The sequence below is a fragment of the Mytilus galloprovincialis genome, chromosome 9 (assembly GCF_965363235.1).
Source record: "Mytilus galloprovincialis chromosome 9, xbMytGall1.hap1.1, whole genome shotgun sequence".
In the NCBI taxonomy this organism is placed as follows: domain Eukaryota; kingdom Metazoa; phylum Mollusca; class Bivalvia; order Mytilida; family Mytilidae; genus Mytilus; species Mytilus galloprovincialis.
Genome location: NC_134846.1, coordinates 17575161 through 17593698, shown reverse-complemented (window position 1 = coordinate 17593698; position 18538 = coordinate 17575161). Strand labels below are relative to the sequence as shown.

Sequence of the window (18538 nt, the reverse complement as noted above, 5' to 3'; positions counted from 1 at the left end):
TCCTCAGAAAAATGTGACGAAAATTTTCAACTTGGCTATCATGTGTAAAATCATACAAGTGTTCGGTAAACAGGAAGTTGTCGAGTGATGAATCTGAAAACGCATCACACAGTATAGCTGACTTATATAAATCCTGAAACCAAATTTCAGAAATCCTTGTATTGTAGTTCCTGAGAAAAATGTGACGAAAATTTTCAACTTGGCTATAATGTGTAAAATCAGACAAGTGTTCGGTAAACAGGAAGTTGTCAAGTGATGAATCTGAAAACGCATCACACGGTATGGCTGACATATATAAATGTTGATACCAAATTACAGAAAGGGTGGATGTGTAGTTCCTGAGAAAAATGTGACGAAAGTTTCATGGGACGGACTGACTGACGGACGGACGGACTGACGGACTGATGGACGGACGGACTGACGGACAGACAGAGGTAAAACAGTATACCCCCCCTTTTTTAAAGCGGGGGTATAATAAAGCGGGGGTATAATGACCTTTCTCCTTTTCATTTACACAATTTTTCAATTTTTCACCCAGAAATGATGATGTTCAATCATTTTGTAATTCAATTGTACAAATTTCTTTAGTGATGTAACAATATAACAATTGTTTTAAAATAGATGATATTAAAACTCTGCTGTAAAATAACCCATGAAATGAATTATTTGTTTGATCCTTAGTGTATACATATATACAATTTGCAAAATTACAACAAAAAAAAGTATATTGAAGAAAAAAATTTATAACAGTTTTGTTCTTTTTAATGTCACAGATAAACTGACTGTCTCTTTGTAAAAATATTCAATCTATAAATACATAAGACTCTTTATGAGATTTCAACCTCAATGTATAATTTCACAATGCTGTCAATTAAAATCTCTACATCAAATCAGCACTTCACTTACTTAAAGATACCATTTAATCAGCACTTTACTGGAACTCGTCATCAGATGAAAGAAGAGTTGTCTTTTCATTGTGAGACCTACGGTTGGGTGGTGGTCCCCTATGCACACCTCCTGCGGGTGTGGTAGTTGACAGATTGTGTTGTCTTGTCTGTATGACATTATTGGCAGGCGATACACCATTTTGTGTTGGCCTGTTTTGGTACTGGTCACGATATGGCCATCCATCTGCTGCTTCTTCCTCTTGTGGGATTTTACTTCCCTGTTGGGTGTATTGTGAATAATTTGGATGAAAATTATGGATGGCATCCTGCATGATGTCCCTTGGATTCATTGTTTCTTTCAGACTACTAGAAATGCTCTGAAGTGACACTGTTTTGCCCGTGCTGGAGGTAGGACCAGAACTATATATAGAATGTGGAAAGGCTAACCTAAGGGCAATAGCAGCCAGTAACATCTCTATACAGATGAAGAAATTCTGGTACCCTGCTGAAACTGTTCCCACTCCTGCCTTTAACAATCCATTGTCAGAGTAAATAGGACTTATCACTTGTGCTTTCTCAAGGATAGCCAGAACAACTCCTGTACAGACAAAAATGAAAGAACTGTAAGCGCTATAGGCAGTTAAAAAACATAACTTTGTGACTAAAAGATTCATGAAGGTTTTTCCATTGATTTCAATGAAAGTAATATGGAAATTATTCTTAAAACTTTATGATAACATACATGTGTACAAAGCAAGACCAAAATAATGAAATACTTTCTCATACTTTTTTCTTTGTTCAGGTAAGTAGCCAACCTTTTGGTAGGTTGGTTGGGCAGGCTTTAAATTGTGTGTTTTTATTTTACAACATATTATCTGCATAGGTATAAGGTAGTTTTCCTGCATTTATGACTGGTTTAACTCCATTAAATTTTGTGTGTGTACCAAGTTAAGCTACTTTAACCAACTGTTGTTCATTAAGTTTGAACAACTATTCCTCTGGAAGTTTAGGTTTGTTTGTTGGGTGTGCTGTTTTATATCTCTAGTGAATCCTGTAATTCAACAGTGAGCAAAGCCCATACCGCATAGTCAGCTATAATAGGCCCCGATAGGACAATGTAAAACAATTCAAACGAGAAAACTAACGGCCTTATTTATGTAAAAAAATAGCATGTATAGGCTTGTTTGCAATGTTGTGCTAAAACATGAAATCAAATATCCCGGAAATATACAATTTTCCCTCAATCCACAAAAATTGGTATCTACAAAAATAAATGATTTCACATTATTTTTTTTTCTCCATTTGAAATTCTATTGAATGATGACTGATATATTTTAACTGGTCAGTATGAATCAATTTTCTATATAAACACAGATACTTATATCAAAACTTTACATACAATGATGTGGTGGAGTGTTCAAAAGCCTCTTTCCTACACATCACTGCACTGCATCTGTAATTCTTTATAAATAAACAAATTAAACCTTACTTAGCTGCCTTGGAAGATGCAAAAATAAAAACAGATTGTCCCATAAAATGGCCTACTTACCTTGCCAGAATGACAAGAAAATGACAGATTTGATCGTACAGAACTTCAGTATAGGTTCGTAAGGACTCAAGAGCTCCTTGGTACCGAAGTAAAACAGGAACAGAGCATACAGTGCCAAACTAATGGATGTGTTGTAAATCAAGGTCACATACAAATATCCTGAATCAGGTCTAAAAAAATAAAGGAGTTTATAATAAATTTGAGTCAGCAAATGATGTATAAACATGTACAAAATATATGTAAAGTGTTAATAAATTCATGCTAAGGCTCTGTTAACACACATACACTGATTGTGATGTTCTTCATGTAACCAAAACCACACCAAATTAATTTCAAGGTATTTTGACACTTCCCTTTGAAAAGAGTAATAAGCAATCAAATGTTTTAATATTTTTTTTTAAGTTTGCTTTTTGTCAGGTTAAAGGTAGAGTATTTTTTACTAATGAACTGTCTCATTTTCAAAAATATTGAAAGAATATATATATATATGTAAAGAATTTCTGCGAAAATATTCCAAAGACATTTTGTTGCATTATCAGTGAACTTTGACATTTGTGTGTATTCACAATTCCTGTGAAGTTTTCTTTGTTGGCAGGTATACTGTATTTTAATAGCAATAAAACTTTTGGTAATCTTATGCTGTTTCATAGGAATCATTTTTTTTTTAATACAAATGCTGTTTTAGACTACCAAAAGATGATAAAAAAGAAGAAGGCTCAACAATCAAAAGAAGGATGCAAATCTGACTAAATTAATCAAAACAAGAATTGATTCGGTGAAAATAAGATTGAGACTAAGTATGTGTCTATCTTTTTTTAAATAACTAAAACTATTTAAATCAAATTTTTGGTTGCTGAACAGTCTGTAGAACCCTAAAATATAATGCTTTAAAAGAGGTATAAAATAGCAGTAATAGCAATTGAATCCATATCTTAATACTTACGAGAAGTTTCCATCTTTGTACAGACTAAAGGCCTGAAGTACTAATGTGATTACAGCCATTACAGGTTTAATGACACAGAACTGTAGGGTGGCCTGAGAAAAAGAATAAATAGAGAATAATACATGGCAAAATCCGTATCATATGTCGTATCATCCCGAGACATCAATATCAGCCCAAGGGATGATATTGGTCGAGGGTGATACAGCATGTGATACGGATTTTGCCATGTATTATACGCTTTATCATATATTTCAACAGAAGAGTATTATATTATATGAACTGTTTTCTGATCCATAGCACTGGGTTACCTTCAGTTCTACTTTTGTCTTGTTTCAAAGGCCTTAAAAGAACTGCTCAATTACTTGTCCGAAGCACCTGGGTAACCTAACAATTTGCGTGCTGTTGTTTTAAAAATATTTTGTTTATTATTGTATTTATTTGTGTGTTTTGTATTTTTTATAGTTGCATTTAGTGTGCCAAAAAATATGAAAACTTGACATTTGTGACGTCGCATACAATATGAAAACTTGACCTTCGTGACGTCACATACCAAACAATGACATCATTAAAAAAATTGACCTATTTTGAGGAAATTTTTTCTTAAAGTCATAAGAAACCTCAAATAAAAAAAAAACAATGCATACGTTTTTTTTATAACTCAATGGATAGTTTTCATTGTAAAACTTTTTACTTTATTTTAATTGCTTCCTTCCAGGACATATTTTCCGTATGCAAAGTGACCTCAGTGTGTCCCATCTCCTAAAAATCCGGTGATCACAATACGCATGGATGTCCTTAAAATAAACTATTATCTGAATTTACGTGTTAAACGCGTGCTCAATTTCCATGCTTTTTTGTTTATTTTTTTGACAAACAGGTGACAATCTTTAAACTTCGGCTTCAAAACATGAACTTTAATTACCTGTCATATTTTCACAACAACTCTGACCGATTGAAAAAAAAAATTAACGATTGTACGAAATTTACACGAAAAAGATGATAAATTCGTGCACAGAAGACTAAGTTTATGATGTTTGTATGCATTGGTTCAAGAATTAGAAGAAAATTATTTTTCACCGGTCACTCGTTTCTTATGACTTTAAGGGAAAAAAAAAAAAAACTGACTTTATGTAAAACAAAAAAAAACAGATGCTCCGCAGAGGTTGAACCCTGAACGGTTGGGGCAAGTATGGACACAACATTCAAGCTGTATTCAGCTCTAAATTGGGATTGTCATTAAATAGTTGACACAGCAAAGGTTTCTGACACAGAATGAATGTGGTCTAATGAACTTAAAATATTTTTTTTGCCTTTGAGCAATTCACTATGCTGTTGAATATTAATCCTCTCAAAAAATATGTTTGAAGAAATTTTATTTTTATTTTATGAAATCTGAAATGAGAAAAATTTAACCCCCCTCCCCCCCCATTTGTTTTTCATATCCCCCTTTCCCTTTTTCCAAAACTGATCTCAATTCAAATTTCTAATGGAGTTTGCAACAATAACTACTCATTTAAATACATCATAAAATATTAAAATGTAAATAAAGCGCTTGTTATCACTGAATGGTAAAGATTGTTTTAATTTATCACTTAGTAGTAAAAGTGAATATACATTGTATATTGTATAAAACAATGATTTAAGTTGATTCAACTACTATTCTGGACAAAGAAAGATAACTCCAATTGAAAATTTCTTGCTATTGCACAATATTGTGCAATTAGATATTTCTTGCTATTGCGCAATACTGTGCAATTGAAAATAATTTGCTATTGCACAATACTGTGCAATTGAAGATTTCTAGCTATTGTGCAATACTGTGCAATTGAAAATTGCTTGCTATTGCACAATACTGTGCAATTGAAGATTTCTTGATATTGCTGAATACTGTGCAATTGAAAAATTCTTGCTATTGCACAATACTTAATATAATAATTTTGGATCCTGATTTGAACCAACTTGAAAACTGGGCCCATAATCAAAAATCTAAGTTCATGTTTAGATTCAGTATATCAAAAAAGCCCAAGAATTCAATTTTTGTTAAAATCAAACTTAGTTTAATTTTGGACCCTTTGGACTTTAATGTAGACCAATTTGAAAACGGGACCAAAAATTAAGAATCTACGTACACAGTTAGATTTGGCATATCAAAGAACCCCAATTATTCAATTTTTGATGAAATCAAACAAAGTTTAATTTTGGACCCAGATTTGGACCAACTTGAAAACTGGGCCAATAATCAAAAATCTAAGTACATTTTTAGATTCAGAATATCAAAGAACCCCAATTATTCAATTTTTGATGAAATCAAACAAAGTTCAATTTTGGACTCTTTGGGCCCCTTATTCCTAAACTGTTGGGACCAAAACTCCCAAAATCAAACCCAACCTTCCTTTTATGGTCATAAACCTTGTGTTTAAATTTCATAGATTTCTATTTACTTATACTAAAGTTATGGTGCGAAAACAAAGAATAATGCTTATTTGGGCCCCTTTTTGGCCCTTAATTCCTAAACTGTTGGGACCTCAACTCCCAAAATCAATCCAACCTTCCTTTTGTGGTCATAAACCTTGTGTTTGAATTTCATTGATTTCTATTCACTTATACTAAAGTTATTGTGCGAAAACCAAGAATAATGCTTATTTGGGCCCTTTTTTGGCCCCTAATTCCTAAACTGTTGGGACCAAAACTCCCAAAATCAATCCCAACCTTCCTTTTGTGGTCATAAACCTTATGTTAAAATTTCATAGATTTCTATTCACTTTTACTAAAGTTAGAGTGCGAAAACTAAAAGTATTCAGACGACAACGATGTCGACGAGGCAGACGCCAACGTGATACCAATATTCGACCAAAAAATTTTCAATTTTTGCGGTCGTATACAAAGTAGGGATGTGATAAAGGGTAGGGGTGCGATAAAGGGTAGGGGTGTGATAAAGGGTATGCGATAAAGGGTGTGCATAAAAGTTGCGCGATATTGATTAAACAGCAAGCTATTAATCAAATATGTAAAACTACTGTATTTACTACTAAACATATGATAAAAAGAGTTAATCAATATAAAATGAGGAATGTGTTCATGGGACAGAACACAGATGATGCTCCCTCTTTCCTATAGCATTATATAGGAGCTTAACTAAAGAATGATAAAATTGATGATTATAAATTTGTAGTTGGTCTGTGTTTTGTGGTAATAAGCATTGTGTATAAATTTTATAACATTTGATTGAGGCAAATTTAAGTTGGAGAATGTGGTATTTATTAAACCTTCATTTATATCTTTTTTTTGAACTCTTAAAGAATTAATGCCATTTAGTCCCTTTCCTCAATTAATTTTTTTTTGCATAGGATTTTTCAATAAAATGCTGAAAATATGCGTTGCGAAAAAACAATATGTCATCAAATAAATTTAAGTCAGATATTTTTATGAAAATCCTTTTCATATTGGATGCAAATTTTATTAAGTCTGATGCAGACATTTTGTAGTTATTAATAAAAGCATTTCAATTGAGGTACAACACAGGCGTCAAAATGGAGTAAAGGGGGAGTCATCAAAAGGTGTGATTATGGAGGAAAGGGTTAAACATGGGTACACTATTGCTGCTTCTAATTTAGAAGACTGTCATGAATAATAGAAGAATAGAATACAACAAAAGAAAAATGAACAGAAACTATTTCTATTCTTTAAAGTAACTATCATTTTTTTTCAAAAATCCTTTGCCATAAATAATATACAAATATATGTGTGTGTACCTGTTTACAAAACCTGAGAAATCCAATTGTGTACTGTCTTCCAGATAAACAACAGGTACAGTAAAACCAACTAGATCTGAAAAATAACAAAACTATCATTAAATTACTATGGTGTTCTGTCTTCCAGACAAACAACAGGTAAAGTAAAAACAACTAGATCTGAAAAATAACAAAACTATCATTAAATTACTATGGTGTTCTGTCTTCCAGATAAACAACAGGTACAGTAAAACCAACTAGATCTGAAAAATAACAAAACTATCATTAAATTACTATGGTGTTCTGTCTTCCAGACAAACAACAGGTAAAGTAAAAACAACTAGATCTGAAAAATAACAAAACTATCATTAAATTACTATGGTGTACTGTCTTCCAGACAAACAACAGGTACAGTTAAACCAACTAGATCTGAAAAATAACAAAAATATCATTAAATTACTATAGTGTACTGTCTTCCAGACAAATAACAGGTACAGTAAAACCAACTAGATCTGAAAAATAACAAAAATATCATTAAATTACTATGGTGTTTTGTCTTCCAGATAAACAACAGGTACAGTAAAACCAACTAGATCTGAAAAATAACATAACTATCATTAAATTACTATGGTGTACTGTCTTCCAGACAAACAACAGGTTCAGTAATACCAACTAGATCTGAAAAATAACAAAACTATCATTAAATTACTATGGTGTACTGTCTTCCAGACAAACAACTGGTACAGTAAAACCAACTAGATCTGAAAAATAACAAAAATATCATTAAATTACTATGGTGTTTTGTCTTCCAGATAAACAACAGGTACAGTAAAACCAACTATATCTGAAAAAAAAAAACAAAAATATCATTAAATAACTATGGTGTTCTGTCTTCCAGATAAACAACAGGTACAGTAAAACCAACTAGATCTGAAAAATAACAAAACTATCATTAAATTACTATGGTGTTCTGTCTTCCAGACAAACAACAGGTACAGTAAAACCAACTAGATCTGAAAAATAACAAAACTATCATTAAATTACTATGGTGTACTGTCTTCCAGACAAACAACAGGTACAGTAAAACCAACTAGATCTGAAAAATAACAAAACTATCATTAAATTACTATAGTGTACTGTCTTCCAGACAAATAACAGGTACAGTAAAACCAACTAGATCTGAAAAATAACAAAACTATCATTAAATTACTATGGTGTACTGTCTTCCAGACAAACAACAGGTACAGTAATACCAACTAGATCTGAAAAATAACAAAACTATCATTAAATTACTATGGTGTACTGTCTTCCAGACAAACAACTGGTACAGTAAAACCAACTAGATCTGAAAAATAACAAAACTATCATTAAATTACTATGGTGTTCTGTCTTCCAGATAAACAACAGGTACAGTAAAACCAACTAGATCTGAAAAATAACAAAACTATCATTAAATTACTATGGTGTACTGTCTTCCAGACAAACAACAGGTACAGTAAAACCAACTAGATCTGAAAAATAACAAAACTATCATTAAATTACTATAGTGTACTGTCTTCCAGACAAATAACAGGTACAGTAAAACCAACTAGATCTGAAAAATAACAAAAATATCATTAAATTACTATGGTGTTCTGTCTTCCAGATAAACAACAGGTACAGTAAAACCAACTAGATCTGAAAAATAACAAAACTATCATTAAATTACTATGGTGTACTGTCTTCCAGACAAACAACAGGTTCAGTAATACCAACTAGTTCTGAAAAATAACAAAACTATCATTAAATTACTATGGTGTACTGTCTTCCAGACAAACAACTGGTACAGTAAAACCAACTAGATCTGAAAAATAACAAAACTATCATTAAATTACTATGGTGTTCTGTCTTCCAGATAAACAACAGGTACAGTAAAACCAACTAGATCTGAAAAATAACAAAACTATCATTAAATTACTATGGTGTACTGTCTTCCAGACAAACAACCGGTACAGTAAAACCAACTAGATCTGAAAAATAACAAAATTATCATTAAATTACTATGGTGTACTGTCTTCCAGACAAACAACAGGTACAGTAAAACCAACTAGATCTGAAAAATAACAAAAATATCATTAAATTACTATGGTGTACTGTCTTCCAGACAAACAACAGGTACAGTAAAACCAACTAGATCTGAAAAATAACAAAAATATCATTAAATTACTATGGTGTACTGTCTTTCAGACAAACAACAGGTACAGTTAAACCAACTAGATCTGAAATATAACAAAAATATCATTAAATTACTATGGTGTACTGCCTTCCAGACAAACAACAGGTACAGTAAAACCAATTAGATCTGAAAAATAACAAAAATATCATTAAATTACTATGGTGTACTGCCTTGCAGATAAACAACAGGTACAGTAAAACCAACTAGATCTGAAATATAACAAAAATATCATTTAATTACTAATCTTCTTGGTGGCAACAAATACGGTAAAAGTAACTAAATCTTTTAAAATATACCAAAATGTCATTAAACAATTATTCTCCTTGGTTGGCAACAAATATAGTAAAACCAATTGAATCTAAAATATACCAGTACAAAATTACAATAGAGTACTGTAAACGAACTAATTTTAAAGACAAAAAAATAATGCCAATTAAAATTGTCATGTATATTCGTGACACATCATCTCTATTTAACTTACTTTATAGGTTTCCCTCTTATCTCTGACATAATAGAGCTCTCTCCACCAAGGTATTCAAAACACAAGCTAAGGAAACTGTAGATGACAAAGGCTGAAATAAAACAATGAAAGCATAAACATTTGTACACAATCCTGTTCTTGTCTCCTTTATTGTAAGCTAGCCAAGTGAGATATTTATTTGTACTTCCCACTTCCCACGAGCAACAGGATAACATAAAGAATGTCAAATTTGGAGCAGGATCAGCTTACTCTACCATTACACCCTGATTTTGGTAGGACTCATGTTGCTCAGTCTTTAGTTTTCTATGTAGTGTTTTGAAGAGTTTGTTTTCAACCTTTTTATATTGTTTTTTTCTTTTTGTGTTTTTGTGAGTTATATACCTTTAGCTTATAGCAATTGTGTACATTCTGTCAAAAACATCATGTTGAGGTTAAACAGAACAAAATTAAAGGTCATCAGCATTGAGCCGAGGTAAAAAAAAATTTAGAAAGTGACACTTTAATTTTTTTATAGTTTAAGTAGCCATTTTTAAAAGACATACATTTGTACCAAGTCTAAAGTCATTGAAAATGCTTTGTTTGGTGTGTTTATGAGGGTTTAAACATGTCTCTTTGAAAGGTTTATGCACAATACATTGCTTGAACAAGGTCCCATATAACTTCAACTAGTTTGAAAAGTGGTGTGATTTTAAAACTTATCTGGATAGGAATAAATAGAGATATCATTTTAAGGTATATTGTTTAGCTTAAACCTGACTAAAAAATGAGTATTAATTACAAAATCAGAAAAAAACACAGAGTCTTAAGTACCTTACCTTCGTAACAGTCCCGTATACTATCGAAGTACACATAGTAATTGTCATTACTGAAAAACAGTAAACTCAGGAATGAGTCAAATGAGTAAATTGGTACTATAAATAGAATCCTTATAATCCAACGCTGTTCATTTGGACACGTGTAATACCGCAGATGCAGGTATATCTGAAAATAAAAAATAAAATAATTACAATATTGTCTCAAGGGGGTACAGAACACCTAAGGCAGTTAACTCTTAAAAATAAGCTGAATTGTTTTAATCAAATACTGTAATAGTAAGGAGAAATTCAAGGTTTTTTGTGTTTGTCAAACTGCTATATGCAACCAAACTACATGTATTTCTCTAAATTGTATGGTTCAAATTTATAAACATTTTCCTATTTTTTCTCAATAAATATTTTGTTAAAACTCTATGAAAATTAAATGAGCCAAATCTATTTTAGTCAATGCATTATATAACATGTATAAGGTACCCCCTTAATAAACAAATAATTCTTTTTAACATTTTTTCTGAAAATATTCTAGAACATTTGATCTATCTCAATGGTGAATGGTCATAAGTAAATTTAGAAAACCCCAAAAATTAATCCTTTCAAAAGAAAATTTACAGTAGATCCTATAACAATATCATCAATAAATCAATTAAATTCCAGTGAGGATCCTCAAAACAGACAGTATTTTAGATATCACATGAAAGTATATATGTCTTAATCAAGTACTAGTTGATCAAATGACATTTGGGCGCATATTGACCTCTGTCTCGGCCTCTGTCAATACTGATGTATTAGAAATTCATATAAATCTTTTTTAAAAAGTACAACATTTGAACAATATTCATATCTCTTGGAGACAAGAATACAATGTTCTAACAAACAAATAAAAAAAACCCAATCAAACTCATTTTTTTTTAATGCTCCCTATACATTCTATACTGACTTATCTTTTTAATGCTCCCTATACATTCTAGACTGACTCATCTTTTTAATGCTCCCTATACATTCTAGACTGACTCATCTTTTTAATGCTCCCTATACATTCTAGACTGACTCATCTTTTTAATGCTCCCTATACATTCTAGACTGACTCATCTTTTTAATACTCCCTATACATTCTAGACTGACTCATCTTTTTAATGCTCCCTATACATTCTATACTGACTCATCTTTTTAATGCTCCCTATACATTCTATACTGACTCATCTTTTTAATGCTCCCTATACATTCTATACTGACTCATCTTTTTAATGCTCCCTATACATTCTATACTGACTCATCTTTTTAATGCTCCCTATACATTCTAGACTGACTCATCTTTTTAATGCTCCCTATACATTCTAGACTGACTCATCTTTTTAATGCTCCCTATACATTCTAGACTGACTCATCTTTTTAATGCTCCCTATACATTCTAGACTGACTCATCTTTTTATTGCTCCCTATACATTCTAGACTGACTTATCTTTTTAATGCTCCCTATACATTCTAGACTGACTTATCTTTTTAATGCTCCCTATACATTCTATACTGACTTATCTTTTTAATGCTCCCTATACATTCTATACTGACTTATCTTTTTAATGCTCCCTATACATTCTATACTGACTTATCTTTTTAATGCTCCCTATACATTCTATACTGACTCATCTTTTTAATGCTCCCTATACATTCTATACTGACTCATCTTTTTAATGCTCCCTATACATTCTATACTGACTTATCTTTAAAACCAGGTGCTCCACAGGGCACAGCTTTATACGACCGCAGAGGTCGAACCCTGAACAGTTGGGGCAAGTATGGACAAAACATTCAAGCGTGATACAGCTCTGAATTTGGATTGTGATCAAATTTTTGACATTATATGGGTATTTTACACAAAACAAATGTCAAGATTTTACAAATCAATTAAAGATTTCTTCTTCAAACTTATTTAAATCTAAAATTAAATAGTTGACACAGCATAGGTTTCTGACACAGAATGAATGTGGTCTAATGAACTTAAAAAAAATTTTTTTGCCTTTGAGCAATTCACTATGCTGTTGAATATTAATCCTCTCAAAAATATGTTTGAAGAAATTTTCTTTTTATTTATGAAATCTGAAATGAGAAAAATTTAACCCCCCCACCCCATTTTTTTCACATCCCCCTTTCCCTTTTTCCAAAACTGATATCAATTCAAATTTCTAATGGAGTTTGCAACAATAACTACTCTTAAATACATCATAAAATATTAAAATGTAAAATAAAGTGCTTGTTATCACTGAATGGTAAAGATTGGTTGGTAGTAAAAGTGAATATACATTGTATATTGTATAAAGAGTGCAAACATTGAAATGTCTCGCCTTCTTTACTAATCATTGATATTATGTTGATAGTCCTAAGTATAAAGCTTTATTACAACTGTCACATAAACTTAACATTAACCAAGATAGCTAAACAAAGACCAATGAACCATTAAAATGAGGTCAAGGTCAGATGAACCATGCCAGGCAGATATGTACAGCTAACAAAGCTTCCATACAACAAATATAGTTGACCTACTACTTATAGTTTAAGAAAAATAGACCAAAACACAAAAACTTAACACTGTGCAATGAACCGTGCAATTGAGGTCATGGTCAAATAAAACCTGCAGGACTGACATATAGATCATAATATATTTCCATACACCAAATATAGTTGACCTTTGGCATATAATATTAGATAAAAAGACCAAAACTTAAAAACTTAATTTTGACCACTGAACCATGAAAATGAGGTCAAGGTCAGATGACATCTGCCCGCTAGACATGTACACCTTACAATCATTCCATACAACAAATATAGTAGACCTATTGCATAAAGTATGAGAAAAACAGACCAAAACACAAAAACTTAACTATAACCACTGAACCATGAAAATGAGGTCAAGGTCAGATGACACCTGCCAGTTGGACATGTACACCTTCCAGTCCTTCCATACACCAAATATACTAGCCCTATTGCTTATAGTATCTGAGATATGGACTTGACCACCAAAACTTAACCTTGTTCACTGATCCATGAAATGAGGTCGAGGTCAAGTGAAAACTGTCTGATGGGCATGAGGACCTTGCAAGGTACGCACATACCAAATATAGTTATCCTATTACTTATAATAAGAGAGAATTCAACATTACAAAAATTCTGAACTTTTTTTTCAAGTGGTCACTGAACCATGAAAATGAGGTCAAGGACATTGGACATGTGACTGACGGAAACTTCGTAACATGAGGCATCTATATACAAATTATGAAGCATCCAGGTCTTTCACCTTCTAAAATATAAACCTTTTAAGAAGTTAGCTAACACCGCTGCCGTAGCCGCCGCCGCTGGATCACTATCCCTATGTCGAGCTTTCTGCAACAAAAGTTGCAGGCTCGACAAAAACAATGATTTAAGTTGATTCAACTACTATTCTGAACAAAGAAAGATAACTCCAATTGAAAATTTCTTGCTATTGCACAATATTGTGCAATTAGATATTTCTTGCTATTGCGCAATACTGTGCAATTGAAAATATTTGCTATTGCACAATACTGTGCTATTGAAGATTTCTTGCTATTGTGCAATACTCTGCAATTGAAAATTTCTTGCTTTTGCACAATACTGTGCAATTGAAGATTTCTTGCTATTGCTGAATACTGTGCAATTGAAAATTTCTTGCTATTGCACAATACTTAATATAATAATTTTGGATCCTGATTTGAACCAACTTGAAAACTGGGTCCATAATCAAAAATCTAAGTACATGTTTAGATTCAGCATATCAAAAAAGCCCAAGAATTCAATTTTTGTTAAAATCAAACTTAGTTTAATTTTGGACCCTTTGGACTTTAATGTAGACCTGGAACGGGACCAAAAATTAAGAATCTACATACACAGTTAGATTTGGCATATCAAAGAACCCCAATTATTCAATTTTTGATGAAATCAAACAAAGTTTAATTTTGGACCCCGATTTGGACCAACTTGAAAACTGGACCAATAATCAAAAATCTAAGTACATTTTTATACCTTTGGACCTTAATGTAGACTAATTTGAAAACGGGACCAAAACTTAAGAATCTACATACACAGTTAGATTCGGCATATCAAAGAACCCCAATTATTCAATTTTTGATGAAATCAAACAAAGTTCAATTTTGGACCCTTTGGGCCCCTTATTCCTAAACTGTTGGGACCAAAACTCCCAAAATCAAACCCAACCTTCCTTTTATGGTCATAAACCTTGTGTTTAAATTTCATAGATTTCTATTTACCTATACTAAAGTTATGGTGCGAAAACCAAGAATAATGCTTATTTGGGCCCTTTTTTGGCCCCTAATTCCTAAACTATTGGAACCAAACATCCCAAAATCAATCCCAACCTTCCTTTTGTGGTCATAAACCTTGTGTTAAAATTTCATAGATTTCTATTTACTTAAACTAAAGTTATAGTGCGAAAACCAAGAAAATGCTTATTTGGGCCTTTTTTGGCCCCTAATTCCTAAAATATTGGGACCAAAACTCCCAAAATCAATCCCAACCTTCCTTTTGTGGTCATAAACCTTGTGTTAAAATTTCATAGATTTCTATTCACTTTTACTAAAGTTAGAGTGCGAAAACTAAAAGTATTCGGACGACGACAACGACGACGCAGACGACGACGCCAACATCATACCAATATACGACCAAAAAAATTTCAATTTTGGCGGTCGTATAAAAAAAATAGGCCAGTTTGTACATGTAGACATTAGGTCTGCTATAGTTTACTACATAGAAATGATGATATCATAAGTAAGGAAATTGATGAATCATTATTTTTTGGGGGGAGGGATGGCATGCTGGAACTCTAGCAATTATGGACAATGCAAATCACACACTTTTCAAAATAAAGAGTGATTTTCTTTAATTTCCAAATTTCCACCTTTTTATTTTTTTGCTGATAAACAAAAGCATACAGACAGATTTATTCCAGTTCAACAAACCTTTAATTAAAACAGGATGAGAAAAGAGCATTTTTCATTGTTCTTATTTTGCCCTGTACATCTTTACGATTATTAGAAAAGAACAATATGACGTTACTGAGCATGATTCTCTGATCAATTTGACAAGATTTTACAAGTTAATGCTTTCTACATAACAGAGATTCCAAATCAGAGAATCTATAGAAATAACATGGTTGTTTTGATGTCGTGTTGAAGCCTTAAATAACAGTGTATAAGTACTGAAGACACATAAAATAAATCGAAGAGATTGTCACTGGGAAATCACCATATATACATTGTAGAATCTAATCAATGCTATACATCTCTATGATGTCAGGGAAAATAGCTGTTCTTAAAAGTACATGTACTTCTTAACTCCATATCAATACTGCATATCTATAGACTATTTCCGTCAATATTTAAACTATCAGCTGTTGCTTCAATGTTATATATGGAGGGTATTAATTAGGTGAACAACACTACATTTGTATTTCTACTAAATCGATATCCATGAAAATGAATGAACCTACAAGAACATTTTTCTTCTCTTGTTTAATACTATATATAGATACTACAAGAGTGCACACGCTGAAATGTCTCGCCTTCTATACTAATCATTGATATTATGTTGATAGTCCTAAGTATAAAGCTAAGCTTTATTACAAATGTCACATAAACTTAACATTAACCAAGTTAACTAAACAAAGACCAATGAACCTTGAAAAAGAGGTCCAGGTCAGATGAACCATGCCAGGCAGACAGGTACAGCTAACAATGCTTCTATACAACAAATATAGTTGACACATTACTTATAGTTTAAGAAAAATAGACCAAAACACAAAAACTTAACACTGTGCAATGAACCGTGAAAATGAGGTCACGGTTAAATAAAACCTGCTCGACTGACATAAAGATCATAAAATATTTCCATACACCAAATATAGTTGACCTATGGCATATAGCATTAGATAAAAAGACCAAAACTCAAAAACTTAACTTTGACCACTGAACCATGAAAATGAGGTCAAGGTCACATGACATCTGCCCGCTAGACATGTACACTTAACAATCATTCCATACAACAAATATAGTAGACCTATTGCATATGATATGAGAAAAACAGACCAAAACACAAAAATTTAACTATAACCACTGAACCATGAAAATGAGGTCAAGGTCAGATGACACCTGCCAGTTGGACATGTACACCTTACAGTCCTTCCATACACCGAATATACTAGCCCTATTGCTTGTAGTATCTGAGATATGGACTTGACCACCAAAACTTAACCTTGTTCACTGATCCATGAAATGAGGTCGAGGTCAAGTGAAAACTGTCTGACAGACACGAGGACCTTGCAAGGTACGCACATATCAAATATAGTTATCCTATTACTTATAATAAGAGAGAATTCAACATTACAAAAAATTTGAACTTTTTTTTCAAGTGGTCACTGAACCATGAAAATGAGGTCAAGGACATTGGACATGTGACTGACGGAATCTTCGTAACATGAAGCATCTATATACAAAGTATGAAGCATGCAGGTCTTCCACCTTCTAAAATATAAAGCTTTTAAGAAGTGAGCTAACGCCGCCGCCGTAGCCGCCGGATCACTATCCCTATGTCGAGCTTTCTGCAACAAAAGTTGCAGGCTCGACAAAAATTAGTACTAGTGCTTAAAATTTATATATTTAGGTAAAACCTGGGCTCAGTTTTTCCCTGACTGGTCCATCAATTTAAAAATAATGGGGAATGTGTCCATTAGGGACACACCCGGACAATGCATAACTTAAAAAAGTAAAAGTGACACATCCAAAATTCAAACTTATAAGTTTCATAATATCTATTTGAGGCAAACTAAAGTTAGAGAATGGAAACTAAAAAATGCAGCAAATTTTCCATTTGTAAAGGGGCATAACTCTTAAACAGTAAATGTGATATGCCACAAAAAAAATCAAACTTGATCTATGTTTTGTACATGTTTGTCATGTTTGTGGTAATTTTTTTGAGGCAGACTAAAGTAAGACAATGTAAGAGCACGGGGGAAAAAATTCGAGCAATTTTTCTATATGAGTAAAGTGATGCCACCAAATTCAATCTAGATCTGTGTATTGTGTTAATTAGAATTGTGTATAGGTTTCACAACATTTGTTTTGGGCAAAATCAAGTTACAGAATGGAAACCAATCCCTGGACGTACAGACAAACAAGGGTAAAACTTAATTCCCCTTCTTCTAAAAAAACCCACATTGTAATGTAATAAACAAACAAGAGCACTAACAGTCAGATTTATCTAAAAAAACAATTAACCAACAACAAAATTGATAAACATTAGCAAAAAACAACCACTGTCTGAATTTTAGATCACGAGAATCTGAGGGTCAGTATCAGAGGGAAGCAGTTCTGTATCAATATCATTAATTAAAGTCACTTTCTCATCAAAGCTACTTGACATCCAACATATTAATTTCCTGTATTTCAATCCAATGACAATTAAGAGAGATACCCAATATATATGATATGACAAATGTAACAGGATCTTTATTGATGTCTTTATTATGTTTATCGATTGATGTTTATAATTACAGTATAGACACTACAATGTTTTCCAATTTACACTCCAGGATAAAGCTATCTTTATGCAGCTTCTTGTTTATCATGTTAATAGAAGTTGTGATTTTCATGTTAGTCTGAATAAAAGAAGACCTAGTGTTGAGGCCCCTCATGGGGGGGTCCTAGTAATCACATAATCACCATTTTATTGCCAATATAATCACATAATCATTAAATATTCGCTTATCTTTAGTAATCAAATAATCATAAACTAAAAAAATACAGTCCTAGGTAATCAAATAATCATGAAATATTTGGCTTAATAATCAAATAATCATTAAAAAAACAGCCAAGTAATCACATAATCAAAAACCCC

The 18538-nt window shown here is 32.2% G+C and overlaps 1 protein-coding gene across 1 annotated transcript in view; it reads right to left on the bottom strand.

The window, feature by feature from the left end:
- Positions 1-492: 492 nt before the first annotated feature.
- LOC143044529 (transmembrane protein 184B-like) overlaps positions 493-18538 on the bottom strand; it is a 32053-nt gene continuing 14007 nt past the window's right edge. The window contains exons 3-8 of the mRNA XM_076216588.1: positions 10622-10787; positions 9807-9897; positions 7132-7207; positions 3380-3471; positions 2437-2606; positions 493-1485 (exon numbers count right to left, since the gene is read on the bottom strand). Coding sequence (XP_076072703.1) covers positions 932-1485; positions 2437-2606; positions 3380-3471; positions 7132-7207; positions 9807-9897; positions 10622-10787 — 1149 coding nt within the window. The 3' untranslated portion in view covers positions 493-931. The remainder of the gene's footprint in view (positions 1486-2436; positions 2607-3379; positions 3472-7131; positions 7208-9806; positions 9898-10621; positions 10788-18538) is intronic.